Source organism: Xenopus tropicalis, chromosome 1 (assembly GCF_000004195.4).
Source record: "Xenopus tropicalis strain Nigerian chromosome 1, UCB_Xtro_10.0, whole genome shotgun sequence".
NCBI classification, from domain to species: domain Eukaryota; kingdom Metazoa; phylum Chordata; class Amphibia; order Anura; family Pipidae; genus Xenopus; species Xenopus tropicalis.
In genome coordinates, this window is record NC_030677.2 from 98,631,448 (window position 1) to 98,658,494 (window position 27,047).

At 37.5% G+C, this 27,047-nt stretch overlaps 1 protein-coding gene across 12 annotated transcripts in view; it reads left to right on the top strand.

Moving 5' to 3' along the window:
• The window catches only part of tcf3 (transcription factor 3), a 66,276-nt gene that overhangs the window by 20,770 nt on the left and 18,459 nt on the right, over positions 1–27,047 (top strand). For 7 of the 12 annotated variants that reach the window (XM_031897943.1, XM_031897959.1, XM_031897981.1 and 4 more), the window contains 5 exons: positions 14,688–14,761; positions 17,092–17,185; positions 18,092–18,153; positions 18,867–19,008; positions 19,697–19,746. In XM_031897943.1, the coding sequence (XP_031753803.1) occupies positions 14,688–14,761; positions 17,092–17,185; positions 18,092–18,153; positions 18,867–19,008; positions 19,697–19,746 (422 nt within the window). The remainder of the gene's footprint in view (positions 1–14,687; positions 14,762–17,091; positions 17,186–18,091; positions 18,154–18,866; positions 19,009–19,696; positions 19,747–27,047) is intronic. The other 5 variants (XM_012960805.3, XM_012960864.3, XM_031898047.1 and 2 more) reach the window with 1 other exon arrangement.

Below are 27,047 nucleotides of genomic sequence, written 5' to 3' on the forward strand. Positions count from 1 at the left end.
ACCTAAAGCTGGCCATACACCCGCCAATATCATATGAAGTGAGGTTTCATATGATATTTGAAAGCCTTGGATATCGGTCGTCTCGTCGCTCAGGCAAAGCAAAAGATTTAGGGGTAGAATCCCTATTGTTTCTACCTCCACATCTGACAATTCAGCCCTTACTTACTGAAATAGTTTAGTGCAATGGTCATTTTGCTAATTAACAGAAGCAATTTTAAATTATCAGGCTGCCAGAACTTTGAAAATGGAACAAGACAGATCAGTTTGCAGTAGATATCATGAACATAGTGGGCTGTTCAATAGACCATAGTGCACAGACTGCCTGTTCATCACAGTTGTAAACCAAAATCTGGTGCAATAGCAGTGTCTCCTACATAGGTGCAAGGAAGCAATAATGAGTAACCTGATGCCAACCAGAGTGTAAAAAAAAAAAAACTTTGCTGAGGCATTTGAGTTTTTTTGGGGTGTTTTTTTTTTTTTTTTTTTTTGGCAATGTGGCTTCGCATTGTTCCTATTATTCATATTACTGAAATTAATAATAAAATGTAATGCTTTTTTTTTTTTTTTTTTTTTTTTTACATTGCTCCCACAGCAACTTAAAACCCAAACTGGATTTATTCATTCTTGTCACTGTACATGGGTCAGGTCCAAAATTATTGGCTAGCACAATGTCGGAAGTAAAAAAAAAAAAAAAAAAAACCTAATTTTTGATGTGTGCACCATTGCCCTTGAGAGCAATTGCCTGAAATAGTAATGGAGAAGAATGCAGTGCATGGGTACATTTTGCAAACCATGCTTGTGGTTAAGGTTTGCACTTACAAAAGTAATAAAGGAGACTGCTCTACTGCAAGCAGTCTGCTTTTAAACTGACTGTCATGCAGACTGTCCCCACAGGAAACAATGTAACCTATTTTTAGCTGCCTCAAGTAATCAGTTTATGTGGTATAATCCTTAAACATATAGCAGAGGATTTTGTCAAAGGAAAAACCCTGGATTGAGTTTAGCAACAGTGGTCAAATAAGGGGATGATAGATGGGGGGGGATGAGCTGCTAGCATGCGCTGCTCTGAACTTTCTGTGCTACACCCTAATAATCCAAGTGAAAACCGCTTTTATAGCCCACAAACAAATATCCTATGACATGCATTTATTCTGTGGTAGATGTGTACTGGTAATTATTTGTAAATCCCTGTTATGGATTCTGGTACCCCAAGTAAATTTGGGGAATATAAGGCTGAACGGAAATGTCTGGAGGATTAACATACAGATTATTGCTTATGAGTTTTGCAGCCAACATTTAAGGTGGCCATATACGTTGGACCAAATGAGAGGCTAATTCGATTTTTTTGGCCCTAGGCGGGCATAGGTGCAGTCAGACCAAGGACCGCATCAATGAGCCAATTTGGTCCCCGATCTAATGGAATATCAGACCTGCCTGATCGAGATCTGGACAATTTTAGGCCAGATGTCAGTCGGGTAGGCCTGCCAGGGATGCCCATATGCTGGCAGGTAAGCTGATGAATCAGTCTCATTCAAATTGGCAGGCGAAATCTGCCCATATATGGCCACCTTTAGTCTTAGGGCCAGTAGCAAAGCTGTAGCCAATAAATACTTAGCGGCCCATTTACTAAAGGTCATGGTTTTTTTTGTTTTTTTTTCTCAATTTGTATTTTTTTAACACAAAAATAGGAAAACTGACAGGAAAGAATGCAACTCTAACTGTAACAGGAAGATTGACTGATATAACCTGGCACAGATATTCTATTTAGAATTACCCAATGGCACATAGTACTATAAAATTATATTTTTATAAAAATGCATAGTACTGTAAAATTATATATTTTTGAAAATTCTTTTTTTAATATATGGGCTGTTTTATGCAGTATATTATTTTTATACAGACCTGCAATGTTCAGGGGTTTAGTTATATGTAGCTCTTTGTCACCCAGGGCAGAAAAGTGTCTAAAATTACCCTTCAATTTAGAAGAATGATAATATGCAACACGTAAAACACTATACACAGTGATCCTGCTTAATTGTGGGAAATTTACTGATTCCACATTTTTCCAAAATTAAGCCAGATTGACATGTGTAAAATGTTTTATGTGCGGCAATCCCCATTCTTCTGACTTAGTGTGTTGTAGCACATTTTGTCGCTCTCCTGTCTCCCAGGGGCAACAAAGCATTACGTGTGACATTGCAATCCACTTTTAATTGGTAGGTCACAATGAAGAGTTGCTGATTATACATATTATTTTTACTCCAAATTCATATTGTACTTTGTGGTATTTTTTTATGACAATATTATCATAATAAAGCTTAATACAGTAAATATTATCTATAAAAGGTAAGCAAGCTGTTACTTTCTGTAGTACTTTCTACTACACTGTTTTGACCCGCAGTGCATAAAAGCCTGTAATTTTAAATGAAAGTCCTAATAACTCTTAATGCATTGTTTTGCTCTGTAATTATGGGTCGGTAAACATGGTTCATTTTCCATAGTGAATCAGTCCATTTTTTTTTTTTTTTAAAAAAAAAGGTAAAATTACAGTTTATAATGTGGAAAAACTGCTATTTCTGGGATTACTTTTTTTTTTGCTCATTTATTTACAGGATTTGATGTTCTTTACACAGAAACATATCTGTTTTCACTGACACAGGACCAGACATATTGTAGAGCTAGAGTCTGTGTTTTGGCAACAAGACAGCTGAAAAGAGAAACAAAGGATCTAAAATGCATTGAGAATGCTTACTCTCCCAACCCCCATGATTATCACTCAGTCTTACAGAGGAAAAAAGGTTAATCATAAAAGAGGAAATTCTGTCTGCCGGTTGACTATTAGGGCATTTATCCCAAGTGGTCTTAGCCATGCTTGTAAGGGAGCCTTCCCTTATAGGCAATATTAATACCACTTAGAAAAGTCATGTGCATGACCTCATAATGAGAGTTTTGTCATATGTTTGACTTAATTTTGATTATATATATAAAATCAAAATTATTTACATTCCCTGTTATTTCCTATATCTACATTATTTGGATTAAGTGTTATTGATCTACTGTCGCAACCCATTGCTGACACACAGGGCACTGTGAGGTGAGCCTGCTAGCATCTCCTTTATAGCCCATTGGATTGCTTTGAACTGAGCTCAGTTTGCTGCCAGATGGGAAAAGGAGCTGAGCAATGATGATCAAGAAAAGATTTGCACTCCCCTACACTGCGTGGGCATGGGGAAGGGTGGAGGAGGGATGTGACATCACAGCTTTTTCTCGCCCATCGTGCGTTTCAGTTGGAACATAGGTATCAACTCGGGCATGACGGTTGCATGCTTCATGAGAGGCACTCCCCAACTAGCAATTGTATGCCTCCTGTAATATAGTGCTTCTACTTTCTTCTATCACCTTAACTAGAAGGCAAAACACGTTCGGGGTTTACTGTTTGATATTCCATTAAGCTTCCCACAGGTAATTTTTTTTTTTTTTTTCCCCTACTACAAAAAAAAATACAGCCTGCTAGATTTCCTGTGCTAGAAATCTGTTTTACTATGGTCTAGCATTACAGGACAGGCAAATGAAAACATCTGTTTAGCACAGTGGGTATTTTTTTTTCTTCTTTGTCCTAACACAGGAATTTGTTCCGTGAAAATAAACAAATAATTATCTGTTATAGCGCTGACCCATTTTATGTTGTGCTATGTCCACATCCATTCCTGTCCCAGGGAAGCTTACAATATAAGTTGCCTATTACATTCACACACACACCCACACATGTACCCAGTTTCATCATGAAAAAGTCAAAGCCTCCTTTTTGGCAAATATAACTTCTTCTTTCCATTAGAAAATGAAAGGCCAGATATGTAGAACTACAGTTTCAATTGGATATCTGATGAAGCTCAAATGCTGCCATAGACAGTACTGAGAATTGTCTCTGCTAAAACACACAGAGACCGAAATCAGTATTGTCTATTTTGTTGCCACGACAAGTAGCTGTCTATAAGTAGCTCCATTTGTCATTACCACACATTACTGTGTTTTTTCATTGAAAGAGCATTCTGATTTATTGCTGTAGACCGTTATGTCATGCATTTCTACTTCATTAGACTGGGATTTAAATAAGAATTAGCATTACTCCACGAACAAGGCCCAGCAGCCATTTATGTCACATTAATTTAGTTTGACATTGATAAGAATTAACTTAAGACAACTGCTTTTTAAGATTTGCTTCTCTGCAAAAAAAATGGCTTCTTGGTCACTTTTGTGTTTAAAATTGAAGGGTACTTACTTAATGCATAGCTCTCTTTCATTGACTTATAAAGTCCGCTACTATTAGTGCTTATTTAAGTGTATACACTATAAGGTGTTTCGTTTAAAAAAAAAAAAAAATTGGTTGCTAAAATCCCATTAAAAATCTTTATTAGGAAGTAGTAGTGTTTAGTTATTAATTATTTATGTATTTTTCCAGTACAGTCCTCTTAGGTAAGGTTGTGAAACTATATGAGGATTTGAGGATGTATGGGTTTTGTACAAAATATTCCTAATCTTGGTTGAGTTTATTTATGTTAGAGGATGACCAATTTCAACCATACTGCCAACCATCTGGGCATGTATAGCTTGTCAGGGACCACTTAGACAGATAATACAGTAATCCTAGTTGGTAGTTTCTGCTGGTTGGCATAAGGAAGTGAAGAAAAGCTGCAGTCTTTACTTTCTGTTCCGATTGAACAGAACAATGCAAAGGTGTATTGCCACCGTAAGGCAAGCCATATAAATACAGGTATAGGACCCCTTATCCTGAATGCTCGGGACCAAGGGTATTCCGGATAATGGGTCTTTCTGTAATTTGGATCTCCATACCTTGTCTACTAAAAAATCAATAAAACAATAATTAACCCCAATAGAATTGTTTTGCATTCAATAAGGATTACCTATATCTTAGTTGGGATCAATTAGAAGGCACTGTTTTATTATTACAGAGAAAATAATGCAAAATTTTAAAACTGATTACCTTTTTCTCTGTAATAATAAAACAGTGCCTTCTAATTGATCCCAACTAAGATATAAATAATCAATTGGCTTTCCGTAATTCTGAGCTTTCTGGATAACTGGTTTCTGGATAAGGGGTCCGATACCTGTATTAACAGATCTTTTTTAACTAACTTCTTATTTCCTAAAAAAAAAAAAAAACTGTGTCTGCACAGACTTTTGCAGTGTTCCACTTATTTGAAATTTGTGCCCTAATGGAGAAAATCATAGCTCTGTAAGGTGGAACTGCAGCTTCTTACCTGTCTCTCAAAACCAGTACTCTCTCAAAATGTACCTGCCATTTTTGCTTAATTTTAAAGACTGATTTAATGTTTCCACTTATCTACAAAATTCTGCTGCAAGCTTTATTTCATTTTTTGCCCCTTCCTTTTGCCAGTGAGATTCAATTTGTAGCTAACCAGTTGATACTCTACATCTCCTGCCAGCAGACTGTCCTGGCATTCTGGGAGTTGTAGTTCATAACAGATGGCATTTCACTGATGACCTGAATCTCTCTTAAACAATTGAGGAAGAGTTTGACATTTTGTTCAGCCTTAACATTAATTAAACTGAATTGAATTATTTTGCCTCCAATAAGGATTAGTTAGTCTATGGGAGATTACCATCCCATAATTTGGAGATTTCTGGATAATGGGTTTCCTGACAGAGCCTATACCTGTATTTATCGGAAGGCACCCTTAAAAGTGCAAAAAAATATCCACAGTTCCTCAGTGAATACAGCACTGCTATGCCTTTGGCAGTGTTTTTTATTCATGTGGGGCAGGAGGGGGAGGCATGCAAGCACCCCACCCCCACCCCTACCCAACTCCTAATGCGCAAGCATTGTGAACCATGTGGCATTTAAAGATAGTTAATGGAATAGTATGGTTCCATCTATTTCTTTATATGATTTAATTAGTCCAAGAATACAGAGACTATTCTGTTTACATCTAAAGCTGTATACTGTCATAGCAGGTCAGTACAGTTGAAGGCATTATTCGCCTTTCAGTGAAGTTTTCTCATGCTCGGCGGCAGTACTCCTGTTGTGCGTTGAGAATGAGGCACAGTGAAAGAGAAGGGCTTATTTACAAAGCTAGGTGCTATAATCTGCACAATGCATATATGCATATATATATATATATATATATATATGCATATATATATATATATATATTAATATATTAAAAAATGCTGATGCACACTAGGAAAATTTCATCATCAGCATTTTTTACATATTGATATATGTGGAACACACACACACCATTTCACAGCAATTCTTCTATGTATTCATTCACCGTACGTTCCAACCAATCATACAACCACAGGTTATAATACGTGTAAAATACATAGTTTAAATATACATTAGCATTGTAAATGCTATTTTTATTGTGTGTAATTATGACACTGTATATCTATAACAATTTGTCACGGTAATGTATATTTAAACTATGTATTTTACACGTATTATAACCTGTGGTTGTATGATTGGTAATTTTTATCACTCTTAAATGCTGATTTTTTTACTAGCACTGGACACTTTACAGCACTTTTCGGCACTTTCACTTGCTTTCCAGCTTCTGCCATTTTTTGCACTTCACCTTGAGGTCACTTCCTACTGATTTGATGATTTGGGATATTTAAGGGTGTGTGGTATAAGCATAGTTGCCTTGAGAAAGGTCACGATGTGGATCAAAACGCAACGTCGGCTGTTTATGCCGTTTTAAAAAATACACGGTATAAAATATATTCATTTGTAGAAGTACTAGTCTTTGCATGTATTAACAGAAGCCTGGTACGCCCGAGGAAAACACCATCTAGCTTTAGCCTGATTATGACTACACAATCGCATTTTCGACCACTGGTTTATATAAGTGGGTAACTGATTTTTGAATGTGCTTGTTCTCTGTGGCAAAAAATGAGAAGCCCATGGATGTTTTCACTATGGGATCGACAGCTTGATCACATGTGGATTGCATAGACTGAACAGACCTGTCTGATTGTTGCAGAGTTTGGTTTATTACATCCAGCTAGTATAACTGGCTTGCTTTCTTTAGTATATGACCTAAAGGAAAGGAAGTTGAATAAAGTCTGTACTCTGGGTATAATGTGACCACCTTTTGTGGAGAAAATATTGTCCTCTGTCATATTGATAAAATTGTCGGTAGATGTAATTTTTACTGACTGGGCCTGTAAAATACAGATTACCAACTGTGAATAAGGCTTTGAAGGTACAAATTTCCCTTTTCAGTATTTAAACCCTGTAAAATCGACTATAAATTTTAAAACATTATGAGCCAGTGTTTAGTTTTTTCCCTGAGTATATGTACATGTGTTAAGCTAAACTCTGCCATCCCCCAGCCTGTTTTCTCATTTACAGAGTTCCTTTGGAATTCCCTCCCCTCTCTCAAGCAGCTGCTCCTTCACCCTCATCTGCTGATCTCCTCCTCTCCCTCCCTCCCTCCTTCCATCACCTCACTCCAACTTGTTCATCCATTGTGCACCCCCACTCTCTCTCTGCAGTGTTTCCTAACTAATTTCCTAGTTTGTTTGTTTTCAACACTCCTATTTTTGTACTTGTTTGCGGAGTATTTAAGAAGCATCTGCAGGGAATTCCAGGTGTCTACAGGACAAATCTATCCTGAGTATAAACCTCTTTCATTAAAGTACCAAAAACTTTTTTTTTCCCCCCCCTTTCCAAGACAATGTTGAAACATTTCTGGGAACTTCACAATTGGAGTATTGTACATAACAAGTATGTGTGTATATATATATATATATATATATAGCAAGACAATGAGCCGCACACGCAGGGACTTTGTTAGAAAACAAAAAATTTTTTTTAATGAAAACGATCCAACGTTTCGAGCACCAACAGTGCTCTTCCTCAGGTTTTGTCCCTGAGGAAGAGCACTGTTGGTGCTCGAAACGTTGGATCGTTTTCATTAAAAAAAATTTTTTGTTTTCTAACAAAGTCCCTGCGTGTGCGGCTCATTGTCTTGCTATATACATGGTTTTTGCAAGCACCTGGGGCATTTGATTACTATTGGGGTGTGCTCTGTTCTTTTCTGTATATATATATATATATATATATATATATATATATATATATATATATATATAACTTTCCTGTAGACAGCAATAATCATGAATCCATGAAAGTTATTTATTTAATTTTTTTTCTTTATAAAGATGGCTAGAATTGCTATTGTGGCAAAATGGCAGGACTGCTGAGTTTTGAAAGGCAGAATATGGACTTGTCCTAAATATCCATAAAAGGTCAAACAGTGGCTATAAGGACGTCAACATTTTTGTAAACCACTTTTATTTATTTTTTTTCCCAATAGCACTCTAGTAAGGATTGTTTTTTGTTGCAGCGTTAAATGCTTGCAATCCAGTTTATCCAGTAGAAACACCACTAGTATTGGAGACTTGATTTTTAAAACAAAAGAAGTGACTAAACGGGTTAATTTATGCACCCTTGAGCCATAATCAAGTGTAGATGTATCGGGAGGTATACAGTCATGAAATAAATCTTGTAGAATGTTCAATTGTGCCATGCTAAGATCTTTGGCAATTGGACACCTCCGCTAACAACATATGGATAGGTTTATTATACATTTAACTAAATTTTAGTTCAATTTTTTTTTTTTTTTAAATTTTTAACTAGCTGTATGGTTTGCAGTATTGGGGTCCATTCTATTAATTTGGTGCAGTGCTAGAGTGCAGTGAATGGGTTGATCACATTTGTTTCTCTTTGATCTCTTTTCTGACTTTTTGTAATGGTATTGTAACACTATGGAAGGGCAGTTGGAGGAGATCAGACAGGCTGTGGTTGACAGAGAAGAGTGAAGTGTTTGCACAGGCAAATTAAGTAAGGCCAAAGATGCTGCCCTTGGCAGCCTTCTGCAGCTTTCTTTGACTTGATGGGGAGTATGGTGTGCTGGAGATTCTCTCATAAGCATCTTTGGGCCTTAAAGCCCTCATATCTGCACTTGCACGCGTTTCCAGTTTAGGTTAATGGGAGCTGTCATTGGCGCTTTTGAGCTGGCTAAAAAGGCTGCTTGTGCCTTCATAGAGCCTAGTATACTTCTTTAAAATGTCTCAATAAAAAAACAGGAACAGTGACATCAGCCTCCTGGGAACCAAGTCCTGGTGATTTTTTTGGTCCATCAGCAGTATAAATACATGTCAATTTAAGTAAGAAATATTGAGAAAGGCTGACAGGTCTAGAGCAGCCCACAGTGTATATTATGTAAGGTTTCTTTCATGACTCTGAGCTGCTTTTTTGCTAACTTGAGGCCCAAGCATCTAGACCCCCATTTTAGTCAGTGCACTATAACGGGCATTTTTGCTTTTATTCATTGCTACACCTATAGCAATAGACTGGCTAACCAAAATCTTTTTGGTTTTTAGCTCAACTTGCATTGCCCAGTTTGTTATATTTTATGTCTTAATTTCGTCTGTCCATTGTTTGCAAAGCATATATACATAATTTTTATATTGCACATTGAAAAAGGTTGCTTATTTTCTTGCAGCTAGACTTTACTGAGAATCCCTAATACTAAAGTAACTAAAGGGTTAGTGTAAAGAAAAACAATATTTCTCACTGCCCTGCCTCTTACTTTTCTGTGTACCTTTTCGGTTCATTATGATTATATATTGTGCTTGGGTGTTGACCTGTTTGCACAGGCACTTTTCTGCTTTACGAATGTGGCAGACGGGGAGATTAGTCGCCCGAGACTAATCTCCCCGATATGCCATCCCACCGGCTTGAATGTAAATCGCCGGTGGGATGCAACTTCCGGGATTTTGGGAAATCGCGGCACCGTATATGCCATCCCATCGGCGATTTACATTGTCTGCCACGGCCCTTTAGGGTGAGAACACACACAGCTACACAGCTACACAGTGAAGCCTGCCGATGTGTGGTAAATTTTGTCGCTGCTTAACGACAGCATAATAAATTTGCCCCTTTGTGTCTGCTGACATACTAATCTCGTGCCTATCAGTGCACATACATACAAGAAGAGGAAAGCAGTTGATCGACTTTTCTTCGTTGGCTTATATACACCAGCGTAGAAAAGGATTCATGTGCCATTAGCTGTAGTGCAGTAGCAACAAAGCTAGCAATAATTCCAGTGCTTTGCTACAGACTTGAATTTCAGGCATTTTGTCATTGGTGATTTCATGTGTTCCACTGTGCATAAAAGGAGAAAGAAAGGTCATATCAGTACTCTGGCCTGGTGCTTTTGTTGAAGAAGAGTGCTTGCTTGGGGAAGCAGCTAGACATCCCCAGTAATTTACCTTTCCTTTTAATTATAGGGTCCAGTTTTACCCTAGCAATACCAATATAATGACCCACATGGGGTTTTGACTGATGCTGCCATCCATCAGAAAGTAGGAGCAGTCAGTGCCCTAACTTCTGTCACCCCAAGACCATTGCTGTTTTTTGCAATATGGCAGTAATGGTTAAATACCCCATGTGCAATAAGCCTAAGTATGCACAGTAAAGGACTCTGGAATGCACAGTACCATTGCACATGCATGCCATATATCCTTTCTAGGCTTGCAAGTCCTTTCCGAATGATCGGCGCATATTTATTACTGAAAATTCTTCCACACAAATGAAGTGAACAGTTTATAAATTATTATAAGACCATCACATTGCTTTATTGTTGCAAGATTTTAGATTCTATAGTATAAGAACAGAATAATGTCATATAATATCATCTGTAAACCAGGGACTTAAACACTGCCCTTAGGGTTGTGTCTTTGCATGAAGCAATAGTGTGCTTGTTTTTGTGTTAGAAAAGGACCATGGGAAGGATTTTTTTTTTTTTTTTTATTGCCTGTGACTGGAATTTATGACCCCAAAAGCAGATGTTTTGGTAGGGGAAGGTTTACTGCCTCCACTCGCAAACCCACCACTACAAATGCTTGATTATATTTTTGGTCAATAGTAATATAGATTGGATCAAAAGATATTGTTTTTCATATCTCTCATTTGATGTGAACTTACAAAGCAGCTATGCTGCCATCACTACTTGTAATATTATTATTGTTGTTTTTAACATCTGTTTATACAAATAAATGCTTGTAAAAAATAAACATAAAGATTATCAACAAATATACAGGTATGGGATCGGTTATCTGGAAACCCTTTATCCAGAAAGTTCTGAATTTTGGGAAGGCCATCTTCCAGAAAATCCATTATAAGCAAATCATTCTAATTTTTTAAAAATTATCTATTTTTTTTCCCACTGTACAGGTATGGGATCCCTTATCTGGAAACCCTTTACCCAGAAAGCTCTGAATTACAGAAAGGTCATCTCCCATAGACTCAATTAAAAATTAATTCTAATTATAAAAACGATTTCCTTTTTCTCTGTAATTATGAAACATATCTTAGTTAGGATCAAGTACAAGGTTCTAATTAAGCCTTATTGTAGGCAAAAAAAACCTGTCGGGTTTATACAATATTTATATGATTTTAGCAGACTTAAGTTATGGAGATCCAAATTACCAAAAGATCTCTTATCCAGAAAACCCCACGTCCCGAGCATTCTGGATTACAGGTCCCATACCTGTAGTAATAAAACAGTACCTTGTACTTGATCCCAACTAATATATAATGAATCGTTTTTGGAAGCGAAACAATCCTATTGGGTTTAATTAATTTTTAAATAATTTTTAGTAGACTTTAGATATGGAAATCTACATTACAGAAAGACCCCTTATCCGGAAAACCACAGGCCTCAAGCATTCTGGATAATAGGTCCATTAACTATAACAAAGTGGGTCTTCTAAAGGTGGTTTTTAACTCTATGGCAAAATTAGGTAATTTTCACACATCTGTATATGCCCTATACAGTTATGGGGTATACGTGTGTGTATGTATGTGTGTATAGAATATAACATTCAGAATCAAATATAAAGCCTGCCCAAAAGAGTATACGCTGTTAAATCGGCTAAGGAAGGAGCAACTCTATATTAATACCTTTGGTTTCAGACATTTTTGTAATACAGGTATGAGATTACTTATCTGGAAGCAGAGTATCTGAAACCCAGAATTATAAAAATATAAAAAATATAAAGAAAAATATATATAAAGATATTCCTATCATGTAATCGTTGAAATGCATTTTGAGGTTTTAGCTCAGACTCTCTATTATAACAAAAGCCTGAGAGCTTCTTTGGCCATACAGAAGTTTTTAAGTTTCGCCTGTCTCTTGAATAGTATCTATGGTTTATCTCGTGTTTCTAATTTTGGGCCTAATAACAACGCAATTTGGGAATCCACATGTATGCTTTCAGCTGTAGGCATAGATTTGTACCCATCCACCTCTTGTTATATGCATTGACAGGCCTGCCACTGCATACAAATGGTGAGGCGGATGAGTGCGAAATGGCCTTTCCTTCACTGACATCTATGCCAGCAGAGAAAAAAAAAAAGTGTGAAATTGGCCTTAGGCTACATATTACATGTGGCCATAACTTAATAATAGCAAAGTAAAGCCAAAATTTTGCCTAGTCCAGGCTTCAATCAGGTATCTGGATTCTGGAAATAAATAAGTTTGTGCAAATCCGTATCATCTCTTGTATTACATGTTGCAGGTATCCATCATTTTCTTGGACCTTGCATGTATCTGGCTTGCTTCCACATCTCGACTGCTCCGTAATCAACAATTTTATCTTCCCATCTCTCTCCCCGTTGATTAGAAAACAAAATGTAAAAGAAATTCAATGAATATTCATGAACTGCATAGATTAATATGCATAATTATGCAAATTAGGCAGCAATTAAACCACCAATTCTCCAGAGTGGCTTGAGGAGGGGGAGAATCTCAAGCACAAAAGACCCAAGTGTAGCAGGCTCTAATTGCAGCTGGGCTATTCCAGTTAAATGAGCAACAGCAAGGCTGAACTCTGCAAAATATTCTATATGTGCAAGGTTGAGGCCCTAAGGGTTTGCACGCTGGTATGCTTTTTAGCTAAGTAGATCTAAAAACTAAGCAGAAAGGAATACACATAATGAAATATCATGTTGACTTGCTTTACAGATTTAAATTCCCACTAAGTGACTACAAATGATAGGGGATGCTTTGTTTAATGGTTTCATATCTTCCCAAAAGGTTTCTTGCCCCTTTGCTTTCTAAATGTGACCTAGTCTTCATGTACACATGCAAATGTGTGTGTGTTTGTGTTTTTTTTTTTTGCTGGAAAAGATAGCATTAAAAATTGCACTCTGAATGCCTCTTAGTGCCTCTTTAGAATGCCTCTTTAGTGCATCGTGTGCTTTAAAAGCTACAGTAGTGGTGCTGGTCAGGTGTTTGCCATTCACGAGAAATGTCAGGGTAGTTCTAGGTGCTTCTCTGTTGGTAAAGACAATGCCATAAAGTGCAAAAATCTTATAAACTATTTAATTGGTCTGATGCAGGAGTATCTGTCAGAGAATGTTGATGTAAAGTTGTGAGTAGTTTTAAGAATGTTTCACTTGCTTAAGAAACAACCTTCACAAATGGGGTAAAAAGACTAAACCTTTTGTGAAAAAAGTAACACACATTCAGACATGTATATTCAGTGTCATTATGACTGTAGTCATCTGTTGCTAGACTGTTTTCCAGGAATGTGGTGGTTGACAAGGTTTTCTTGGAAGACTCTGCTAAGGGACAATATACATACCTGCAGTAGTGGTTTCCCTGGGGGCATTTGATCCTAGCACAGTTTGTGCATCACTAGAGGATAGTCTAAGCATTATGTAAACAGCTAGTCTTTCTTCCACCACTGTTTTCTCTCTATCTAAAATGCTTATTGTTTTGCAAATGTGTTTTTTTACTAAGAGTTAAATAAGATAAATAGAAATTTGTGGGGCCAAACATAATGGGAAAAAGAGGAGACCAATACAATGTAGTCACATACCTGTACCTATAAATCGTTAAAGGTAAAATCCTAAAGCAATGGACACTAGAACTGAAACAAAAACAGATGCATGTATGTAAATTTTCATTTTTTTTCTTTTATCTATAAATATTGCATTTACAGGTTCTGCAAATCAGATATAAACTAAATAAATAAATGTCAAGCATTTTCACTATGGGTCCTTTAAGCATCTCCTTTAAGGTGTGTTATTTAGCTTGAAGGTGTCAAGGGAGAGCATGGGTGATGCAATTGCTGTTAGCCATTTTAATTGTTTGGCTTCTGAGAGGAATTTTTGAGAAACACAGAAGCAGAAATAAAATCTGCAGTTTGTTCATGTTAAGGAGCAGATTTATCAAAATGTGAGATTTGAGCTCACCACAAAAAATGCATCCATTTTCTATTTATTCTAGGGGTTTTTAGAGGTGTATTTATTGAAGAGTGAAAATTAGAGTTTGCCAGTCGATAAATACGCTTTTAAAAATCCCTGGGGATTGAATAGAAAATTGTTGAACTTTTCTATCTTGAGCTCTAATCTCACATTTTGATAAATCTGCCCCTTAACATGAACAAACTGCAGATTTCATTTCTGCCCCATGGAAACTCTTTGTCCACCATTTAAAGGGTTAGTGCATCCTTGTAAATTTTGGGAGGTTAATAGCAGACTGTAAATGCCAAGAAGGCAATATAAATTGCATCTATGTTTCCTGATTTGGAAAATATAACATTTGTTTGTTTTGCTTTATTTCAAGGTTTGGAAGAGAGAACAGGCTCTGGACCATGGGGTACAGAAGATCACAATGGATCTAACTTTGACCAAGGAAGGGTAAGGAAGGCACTGTTAAATTATCTGATAATGTAATATATTTGTATCCCTGGGACCCCCTCTCCTTTTCTCTGCTATTGGAATTTTTCCATTCACGTTCTTTCTAGTAGGTCATGCCTTGCTGTTTGGGAAGTATGTAGTAAGAATTTTTTCCCTTTCTACTGAAAGGCAATATGTTTCCTGCTCCCTTATTGATGTGTATTTTGGGCTAAATTAAAACCAACCCATTCAGTCTGCTAAATAATTTCAACTGGGTTTTAGAGAACACATTGGTTTCCTAAATAGCAGGAAAAGTGAACATTATCTCCTCCTTGAGTATGAATCAACAGTAGTGGATACATTTATTATTACATTTATTATTTATTTTTATAGCATCCATAAACAATAACATGGGCGTTGTTTGCTGTTGGCCCCTGGGGCATGTGCCCTGCATCCAATAGCTAGATGCATGTTTATAAATAAGCTTTCAGCCTGGCAAATCGCTAATAAAGAAAACTTGCTTACTTGCTGTTCTAGCAGTTCTCAGAACATATACATCACAATTTTCCCATAACTACTTGTTATAGCCACATGTAGAGAATCTATAGGGATTGTAATGGTGGTTTTAAAGGGACAAGCAGCCAGCATGAGAGAAATATTTAAAGTGGACCTGTCACCCAGACTTATAAAAGCTGTATAATAAAAGCCCTTTTCAAATTAAACAAGAAACCCAAAATCATTTTTTTTTGTTACAACATCCATACCCATTATAAAAGCATTTAAAAATCCCAGCTGTCAATCATATATTGCCTGCCCTGCCTCTATGCCTTAGGCATAGAGGTGGGCCAGAGAGTTACTTTCACTTTCAGTTCAGAACATTTTAGATATTGCTGCCCTCCTCACATTCCCCCTCCCTCTGCACCATGTAGTTTTGTAACCAGTGCATGGATATGGGTATCAGGTCCCCCCATAATGGCACAGAAACAAGATTTTGGCAGGATGCAATCCCTGCTTTGATAAGTGTCCACAAAATGGTGCCGGCCTGCTTGCTGCTATTGTGAATTCCAAGGCTGAAGAAAATAAGATTAAAATAATTTATATAATACAAGTAAAGTTTATTTTGCTTGACAAACACAACACAAAACAATTTGGAATTATTTCTTAAGGTGACAGGTCCCCTTTAAAAAGGGAAGTTTGATTTTTTTTTTTTTTTTAATATCCCTTTTATCTCTAGTTTGTCACTAAAAAAATAAATAAATAAATAGAAGTGCTCTTTGTTGAGTGTTGCATTGCTGTCTTATGCCGGGGTTTATTAGTAGACTCTTATCCTTTTTATGGTGCAGATAGGAGGATAGAAGATGTAAAAAAAGGATTATCTAGTTAGTCACGCTGGTGCAAAAGAAGGCATCACATATGCAAAAAAGTTATGGTCTTCAAAAGGGGACATGGCCTACGCAAGGCTTCACCGAGAAGCAGTATATTTTAATTTAAAGGGATTTTGTCATAATTTTTATGGTGTACTTTTTATTTCTAATTTACACTGTTTACATAGCAAATAATTCACTCTGCCATTTAATTTCATTCTTGAAACAAATGAATTTTTTTATTTGTAATATTGGTGTGTAGGTGCCATCTCAGTGCATTGTGCCTGAGTCTGAGCTTTCAGAAGGAGCCAGCTCTACACATTAGAACTGCTTTCAGATAACCTATTGTTTCTCCTACTTCCATATAACTGGTGGATTCCAAAGCCAGACTTGAATTTCTTTCTCTTGAGTGCTATTCTGCTTTCTTGCTACCTTCCCATTGTTCTGCTGATCGGCTGCTGGGGGGGGAAAAGGAGGGGGACGATATCACTCTAACTTGCAGCTCAGCAGTAAAGTGTGATTGAAGTTTATTAGAGCACAGGTCACATGCCTGTGGCACCCTCGGAAATAAAGAATATGGCCAGCCCCATGAGAAATTTAAAAAATTAAATATTAAAAAATGTTTGTTTTTGAGAAACCGATTTCAATGCAGGATTCTGCTGCAGATGCTCTATTAACTGATGCATTTTTGAAAAAAAAAGTTTTCCTATCACCGTATTCCTGTCAGCAATCTATGATTTCTGTAGTATATAATAGAAATACTTGTCATGACAATGATTCAGAACTGACATAGAGAAAGCCTGTTCAAATGAAAATTAAAAAGTATAATCACTTTAGGGGTTCTAAACTATTAGGCACCCCCAGTGATTATAATACCTACCTGAGACCCCAGGATGATGCTCCTGTTTGCTGAAGATTGTGCCAACCTCTGTTTAAAGAAGGACTTGGTACCGGTGTCTTTGCTGATGTTATTTTTCTTTCTCTTAGGGTTATGGAGATGGATCACATTATGGGGAGCACAGGGAACTGCCATCACATGAAGGGAACTTATCTGCTCCTTTCCTTGCATCTGGTCTTGTAGGTAAGTGTAAAATGGTAGGTCTTCAGGATTTGTAGGGGATGCAGTTACAGTCAAAATGAACCAGAAAGAGTGTATTTATTTCACACATACAAATTCTTATTTCTTTATTCCATAACTTTGTTACCCTATGATTTTTTTTCTCTGCTTGTGCTTCTTTCCATGTAACATGCTCATGAGGTATGTGAGCCTGGCCATTCTATGATAGTTGACTGGCAAGTTTTTGGCTTAATGTTGTGCTTGATTTTGAACTCTGTTCAAACTGTTAGTTAGTAACAGAAGTCTGTATTGCTATCGGCAATTCTACTAAGGCACTTAATAGGTTGTACTGGTTTATGGGGCCTCTTCAATGAAAGCAGTGCAGACTGGTGTGCATTTGCTCTAATCAGTGTGGTTGGGGTTCATTTCACTAGCTTCTGTGTGGGCTACATAAACATTTACTGGTATTGGGATGGGCTATGAAAACTGCAGTATAGGCTATTGTAATATAGGATACTTTATCCTGTATTGGTTGCAAAGGGCAATTTTTTGTGAGTCACTGAAACTTTTTGGGAGGAATGTAAACTGGGAGAAGTATTTTGACCTTCGGGAGGGCCTTTTGGGCTGTATGCACTTTAATGGGAGCCTTGTGGGCTATGAAGGCAATTTGTAGATTGTGTAATGCAAAATGCTCTTTAATGGGGAGGGGTAGGGTATCAGCCGGACAAGGTAAGTTCATAGGGACCCAGGGTAAACCATACATAGTGGCCTGAAGAAATACCTGAAGAAATAAAACATGACAAAAATGTCACTTGAGATCTGCATTACACCATTATGACAAAATGCTGCTTAAGAAACTTAATATTCTAGAAATTCCAAAATATTTCAGAACGCATCTCTTTTATACTTATAATTTTTTTTTCCCTCCAGGAAAAAATGAAAGACCTCCATATTCTACTTTTGGAAGAGACTCTGGGATGGCAATGAATCAGGTAGAATGTACAACTATATAGTTATACCGTTTGTGCGCATGGCATAGTGTAGGTGAGAGACTTTCTTGCAAAATATGACATAATGATATTACCTACTACATTTGCTGGTCTGATTTACCTGTAATCTGAGTCTTTGTAGGTAATGGCTTTACATACTGTAGTAAAGTGGTGTGTATTTGGGAAGTATAACCAAAAGCTGAATATAGCAATATATAGGTCAGTACTGCTACTATTTTTTGAGAACTGCCCTTTTGTATTGAGCATGTCCTTGTTTCCCAAGGTCAATATATGTTCACACTAGAGGTGAAATGCCTGATGCCAGTCTAGACTATTTCCACACATCTGCAAGATGCACAATGGGAGTGTTTACCGTGGGGATTAGATGCAATTTGTACAGGCAAAATATTTTAAATGGTAAAACTACCAATTAATGTTGTCATTCATGTCTACCCCACACAATTTTGTGAAAATAATAATAAAGGTTGACACCTTTTTTTTATGATGAACTTCCAATTTCAGTTCTGAGTTGCATTATTTTTGCAAATTCATAGCAGACACAAGAGACTGTAATCTTTTGCAGGCAGCCCTGATCTTGTTTATTCTCAAGCCTTTCTTAGTATTTTATTGAAAGTCTCATGTATGTTATAATATTTTAAAACTCTTTGTAGCTTGCTGTTAGATGTATAATCATGATTTGATCTTTTCATTTTTAGACTGGATTTCTTCCTGGAGACTTGGCAATGAACAGTCCTTCTGCTCTGTCACCAAATGCAGGAAAAGCAGGCTCACAATATTATACTTACCCCAACAATTCAAGGCGGCGACCAGGAGACAGTAACCTTGGTAAGAAAACAGGTGGGCTTTTTGCCTATTTAATCACCTAAGTCATTTGCATATTACATTTGATTTAAGAAACGTTTTAGGCTGATGCCACACGTGGCGTTTTTACGCTGCGTATTTTCTAATTCTCTTGGCGGCTGAAAAACGCACAATATCATCATCCATAGAAATAACTTGAAAAGACCCGAAGCAAACCACACAATGCGTAAATACGCTCGAAAACGCCTTACCATGGATTTTTCAAGCGTTTGCCGAAATACGCCAGTATTTGCACAGCAAGCTATTCCTATGTATACACGAAGGCAGCTGCCAGACCTAGCGGAAATATGTGGCGTTTTTTACTATTTCGCACTATTAGCACCATGGAAACGGGATTTGCTACGTCACCAGTACTAGGCTGAAAAACGCCATAGTCAGGGCTGTGTGGCTTGTGCAGCGTTTTTAGGCTGAGAAAATACGCAGCATAAAAACGCCACACGCCTAAAGCTTTAACTACTTTAAGTTGCTTTAATATGAACATTTGGTTAAGGGGGCAGTGATGGTGGTCTGGGGGTGATCACAGGGATGGCAGATGACCCACAATGTTATGCTCCTGGGTTAAGGGAATACCAAGATAATGAGTGGTATTTTATCCCTAGCTGTTTGGCGGTGTTTGTTTTCATTTTATTATTTGCACTGATATTCATAATTCTTTATCCCACAGATGCCCAGCCAAAAAAAGTGCGAAAGGTACCACCAGGACTACCTTCTTCTGTAAGTGATATTTGTTTGCCATTAATTAAGCCTTGTGCTACTTCTGCGAAACAAAATCGATACCTTTCTGTAAATTCTACCGAAAAAAAACTAAAGAAAAATATGAAAGTAACTGAGAACACTGCTATTAAAATATAGTTAGCAGGATATTCTAGACAAAAAAAGTTTGTCTCTCTTTATGAAGCTCTGTGTAAGAATTTGATATTTTGATTGACTTTTCACTGTACATTGTCTGGGCAAAGGGAGCACACACCAGTTCATATGACCCTAACTGTTGGATCCAAAATCCAATCCAATCCATCTCCAATTCATGCATAAAGAGAGAGACGAGATAACTGAGAAGGGAATATTGATATCTCACAGTGCAAAATTTGTATATATTTATATTACAGTGCCCACACATAAATCTGGCTATACATCCTAAAAGGGTAGAGCACTTTTTCAAAACTTAGTTTTTAAAAAGTACAACCTTTCAATTGCTTTCTTGAATTTTTCTAATTTTTGTTCTAAACTCACTTTTCCTTTCCACCATTACAATTTTAAGCCTTAGTTGCTGTCATATCTCAGCAGATAACCGATGACCAGTAAGTGCTGAACGTGCCGCTATGTAACCTGTGCCTTTTCTCCTTCCAGCTTGAATGGCTGCCCCAAAGGCTGCACAGTAGCTTATTAATATATAAACTATAGTAGTGTTTCTGTAGCAAATACACCACTTTTTCCAGTGCAGGGCAACAGTACATTATATTTTACTTATTTTAAAACACTTTTTCATTTTTTTGTTACTGTTCCCCCACGCACACACGCGCACACATACACACACACACACAGAAAAATGGGTGACTAACGATAAAGCAGGCCTCAGCTGGGCCCCCTGCACCCCCCGCCCCCCTGCTTGCAGGATCTGCTTCCCTCTGTAGTTATACCACTGCCAACTACACGCTCCCAACCATTTGTCACTGTAGTGTACTATTTAAAAACTACCGTTTGTAAAGCTGAATTATCCTTAGAATACATAACAATCTAGGAAGTTGGATGATTTAGTCAGAATTAAATTATTTCTGAAAGAGTGAAATTTTTTTTCTGGAAAATGGTAAATTTAAAGTTGAAAAAATAATTTGAATCTCTCAGCAAAGTATCACACTGAATATCTGATTTTTCCGAGTAGATATAATATTTAGAATGTATGAATAAATGTGTGGTTTTTAATAAATTGTGAATATATTTTTAAGAAACTCTCATTTGTTAGATATTTTCTTCTGTATTTTGGAAATCAGTTAGCATTGTTGTTTTGCAGTTCTTGGGGTTTTAGGTTTCATAACGACCAGGGCACTATCTGCATGATGTTTTTATGATCTCTTTGTTTGCCTGGGTTTTTCTATGGATGTAGTAAACTGTATCACAAAAGATGAGGCCTGCACATAACTGGAAACCCAGCAGTCAGTAAAGTACTTTATGATATGAATGCCATCTGGCATCTAATAATTGCCTTCAGAGTTTCCAGTTATGTCTATTTCTATTGCTCGGGTTTCTTCCTCCAGTCTATACTTGGAAGTCAAGTAACCTCCGTGTGATAAAATGTTATGTCTGGTAACCTTTAATAGGGAAATTAGATTGTAAGCAAGCTTTATGAGGGCACTGGCTGTTTTGAATAAACAAAGTCTAAAAAGTGCAAGATAGTTACAGTCCTGGATTAATAAGGAAACGTTAAAGAGTAACATAATAAACATGCACACAAACAGCAGTGGATACGCACTTTACAACCTAAAAAAATACTAAAACCAATTTGAGTAAAACTTTTAGGTAAAGCCTTCTGAGTTGGTTGTTGTATTTTGTATCTCTGTGTTCAATATATACACCCATTTATTGTACATTGCTGTGGAATAGGTTGGCTTTTTATGAATACATGTTAATACTAATAAAAATTGGTTTATTAGAAATACATCTTACAGACAACAGTGCAATTATGGCATTTATCCAGGGATGCTAGTCAGGTAGTACCTGATTTGTCAAGTAATGATAGGTGGTAGTTTTGGTGCTAAATGCCAACTGTTTACTAGTGAGTTCAGAATGGGACTGTTCCAGTTCAACTGAGATTTTGGCAAAAAAAATGTATACTTTAGTGTTTCTGTGCCAAAATTCGCTCTATTTGTACTCTGATGGGCTGAAGCCATACCTGTCAGCATGCGTAACTATGTAGGGATGGATGGCAGCAGATCAGCTTTCCTCCCCTGGCATATTTACACTAGCACAAAAAGCGATGCTTGTGCCATTAGCCTTAGAAAGAACGTGCCTCTCAAAAGAGAACATTTTCAAGAAATACTGTAATTGTAAGTGTTGGTGATGGAACCAGTTGAGTGCCAGCATCCATGAAATGGGAAACAGGAGATTCTACAGGAGAGTCTACAGTAATGGCACTACGGCACTGTAAAACCAGCCCTTAAATAGTTAAGTATGTCTAAAAAAAAAAAAAAAAAAAAAAACTTCAGCATAACTGGTCCTTTAAAAAAAAGAGTGATTTTGGAGAAACAACATATTTATATGTCTTTATATTCAGGAGTTTTTAATGTAATGCACAAAAACTATGATATAGCCAAGGCACAATAACATTCCAGACCCTACTAAAACACTCAGGGCAGTGTGTCAAACCCCGCTCCTCACCCCTCCTCTAATGCTTAATCCCCTTGCGCCCCCTCCCAAACAGACTGAGCAGAGGAAATGACTTCACTCTGCTGGAGGGGTGAGACCCCCCTCCCAACAATTTATAAGGGGCTTGGAAAGGAGGAGGGGTAGTCTCTGTGATTAACAGCTTCCTGAGTAACTGTTAACTTACTCATTTCCAACCTGTGGGTCAATTGCAATTTTGGGTGTTTTTAATTTAGACGCAAAGCATAATTTTCTTTTACTTTGATGTGTATTTAAGAGTGTGTGTATAACTGCCCTACCTTTTGTGGGAAAGCTTTGTAGAAGATAAAGGAATATAATTTATGTTTGGTTGAATTATAAATATGACTATAAAGTTTAAATGAAGTATAATACACTATGTTATGTTTATTGAAAATCAGTGTTAAAGGTTAAATCCACCCAAACGCAAATTAAGTTTTCTGAAAAGTAAACATAATTTCAAGCAACTTTGCAATATACATCAATAAAAAAATATGCAGCCTAGCCTCTGTTCTCCTGTTGATCTGGCTGACTACTTTGAAATAAAAAAAAAAGTAATAGTTGTTGACAGTCCTCAGCCTGCCTTCAGCCTGCATCCTCCAAATCCCACAATTCCCTGCACATGATGTCAATAGGGAAGGTAGCTTCGCATTGCAATGCATTGTGGGTTATGTAGTTCTGCGTGCTGTGGGGAAGCTGTTGCAATTTGTAACATCAATGTTTTAGTTCCTCTTCACCTGCCAGGATTTCAAATGAGAGCTGTTTTGCAGCTGTATTTCAGCATATAAAAATTGTATTCATACTTTTTGAAGGAATAGATTACAGTGATTTCTATGTTGTGTGGGGCTCTGGTTTGGAATCCAAGGCTTATGGCTGGGAATAATTCACATCTTTTGAGTCATGTCACATTTTCATTGCTAGAGTATTCTCTTGTGTTTCAACTACTAAGTTATTCTCCAATATTGTGGTTACAGTGTAATTTCCTTGGTCAAGTGAGCAGTGTGGTGCTTTTGGTGCAAATTTATGGGACATTAAAGCTTGGCACCTTAAAAACCCTTGATCATATCCTATGGAATATGGAAATGTGATTGCAAGGACCTGTGGCTGTTGGTGCTAACTACAGGGCAAAGTGGGAAAACATGGATTTGCACCTGTTTTTGCACTTAATCCTCCATCATCCTGTCTTGATGTTGATAAATTACCCCTTTACTTTTATTAGTAGGAAGGGTGTATAATACAAGTGGCTATACACAATATTTAACATAATGTATCCTTAAGGGCTGTGGCACACGGGGAGATTGGTCGCCCGCGACAAGTGTCCCCGATATGACATCCCACCGGCGAGAATGTAAATCGCCAGTGGGGTGGCATACGCGGCGTTGGCGATTTGCCGAAATCGCTGAAGTTGCCTCAAGAGGAAACTTTGCCGATTTCGGCAAATCACTGACGCCGCGTATGTCATCCCACCGACGATTTACATTCTCGTCTGATGTCATATTGGGGAGATTAGTCGCCCGCGACAAGGGAGATTTGTCACGGGTGACTAATCTCCCCGTGTGCCACAGCCCTAAAGGAGTTAATAAGTGGTTGCCCCGTTGTTTGTTTTTTGGTCACGTAAAGGGTTTATCAGGGACGTGATTTAGGGAGAGTAAATTCCACAATGCCAGGGGATTACTTTTCTAAAAGCTGTTGGAATCTGCTATATATGCTGAATTGGCTCTATACAGAATGTTGTTTATTTGCGTGGAAGGTTTACTACTCATTTATTAAGGGTTCTTTTGATTGAGAATGAATATATTTAGTATACAGCATCTCTAAACCTCTTGCAAGAGAAATGACGTATGCATCTATATTTATCTGTACTTATGTATGCATCTATAACATCGATTTTGTATGTGTAACTTGCTGGCAGGTGGAGTTCTTCTGATATATATCCTTCCACCTCTTGTCTCCCTTCCCCCTTCTATTCTAGCTCCTAACATAGCCCCCTCCTCCCTCTCATTATCAACATCCCCCCTACTCCCAGCTGCCCAGAGTGCTGGCACAGTGCCAAGGTATGGCAGATGGTGCTGAGGGTCTAACTCCCCCCTCCTTTCCACACACACACACACGCACTCTGTCTTTAATCAAATTATAGGAATCCAGTATTTTAGTATCCTATGTATTTTGAGATACTGGGAGGTACCTTCTCTCAGTACTTAACTCCAATGCATTCCTTATCTGCACAGTATGCTCACTAATGTGATGTATTAACAATTCAGAAAAATTCTGTTCTGTACTGTACCGTTTGCCTTTTATACTTTTCAACTTTCCAATAATCTTTCCCCCAAATATATGGAAAAAAGGGAAAACTTGCCTTATGGCATGGGGAAACTTGGTCAGTATTGTTCTTTACTATTTTCATTTTACTAAATGCACTCCGACCTATATCTATATTATTGATGTGTACAGATGGCCATACGCAGGATTAAAAAAGATGCAAGGGTCTGCTCAACCAATATATGGTCAGAATCCTCCAGTTATCTGTGTGGCAGGTTTTAAAACAGTGAGCACTGCCTCCTCGCCCAACAGGTCCTAGTAGCCTATGAAATGCCTAATTTGGCCCTGCACATGGGTGGCTAAATAGGCAAAATGTATGGCCAGCTTAAATTTTACACTTATTGTGTTTTCTTTTACTTGGCACATCATATCTAACATGGACTTTATATTTATGTGATCTGTGAATTTCGGTATTTTCACTTCAGATACACTTTTTCAGTTTTTATGCAATATAACTTGTAATGTTTGAAAACTATTTTATGCAATGATGACTGTGCACTTTCCCTTTCAAACACACAAGTATATACATAAGTGTATATATCCAGAATGCTCAGGACCTGGGATTTTATATAAGGCTGGTGGCACACGGGGAGTTTAGTCGCCTGTGAAAAGTTACCTGCGGTAGCGAAGATTTATCTCCACGAAATACCTTCCCATCGGCAAGAATGTGAATCACCGGTGGGATGGCATATGCATCGCTTTGGTTTTCCGAAGTTTCCTGGCGAGGCAGCCTCGGGCGACTGAAGTCCGCGTATGTCATCCCACTTGCGAATCACATTTTTGCCAGTAGGAAGGTATTTTGGGAGATTAATTGCCCGCGGTAGTGAAGATTTATCGCAGGTAACTAATCTCCCCGTGTGCCACCAGCCTAAGTGGTCTTTCCGGAATTTGGATTTATAAAATAGCCCAATTACATTGCATGGATTTATACAGCTTAGTTACCATCAAGTACAAGATACTGTTTTAATACAAAGAAAATTTCGATGATTTTTAAAAGTCCCAAAATAACCAGCGCAATGTGCATTTCGCCCATTGTGTGGGCTTCCTCTGGGCAGGGCCGGATTTAAGTTCTCGGCGCCCCGAGGCTGCCCCCGCCCGGCCCCCCAGTGCGCATGCGCGAACGCGCGGCGCCCTCTCCCCCCGAGTGCGCATGCGCGATCAACGCGCAATCGCACATTTAAACTCCCATATGGAGCAGTGGGGAGAGGTCCCGACTGCTCCGTATGGGAGCCAAATTTAAAAATTCTGTTGCGGCGGGGCGGCATGCCGCCCTAGGCTCGGGCCTTTGTGACCTTTCCACAACTCCGGGCCTGCCTCTGGGGCGCAAACTCATTAAGATATGTGCTTGGAATGAGCTCCTGGTTTATTTTATATCCTAAATTTGTCCATTTATTTGTGTTATTGCATGTATTTGAAAGGATCATGACCATGACAGTGCATATTTACTTTAATAAAAATGTAATCTTATTTAGTTTTTAATTTAGCCTGCATTTTGGTACTTAAATCCTTAGGTTCAGCATTTTTGCTACATGGTTGATTGAATTTTTAGGCAGAGAGATCTCTATGTAAATAGAGATTTTTATTTTTTTGCATTTATAAACCTTGGCTCAGGTGGGGGGGGGGGGGTCTTTTTTCTTTTTGTGTTTTGATGGCTGTAATTTTCCCCAGGTAGCTCCTACTTAGTAAAGGATATTTATTTATTAGGGTTTTTGTTTTTTTTATATTATATGGAGTGCATCTCCAGGTTGTGGCAATCGCAATTTTTTTTTTTATAAGTTGTTTTATACATCTAAAGCACTAAGGTCATTTTTATTACTTCTCATTTGTGTTAAAAGGAATATCATGAGCACAGATAACCAGTGATATCACTATGCGGTGATTATAAGGCAATGTTACTACATATTATGTCTTTTGTATATTATACATTATCATTGCACAGAAATGTTGCAGATTATGTAAAACTGTTGTTGTTTATGACGAGGTTGATATTTCACTCAAGATTGTCTTGAGAATAAAAAATACATGTAACTATTGGACAAGGAACAAGCTAGTTCACAGGGTTGTTAAAATGCATATTTAGCACCCCCAGGCCTTTGCTGGGTGGAAAAAAATGCAGCACATTCTCATCATTTAACGAGGAAGAAATAACAGACTTTTCATTATCATGGTATTTTAGTCCAGGGAATATAGCTATTGTGGGAAATAACACACCCTTTGTATGTATTTTAAGTCGTTAATCTTAATTTAAATGTTTCAGTCGGTTGATGTGTTAAATGCAAGTTGCATTTTGAAAATACTTTAAAATTTGCTTTTATACTTAC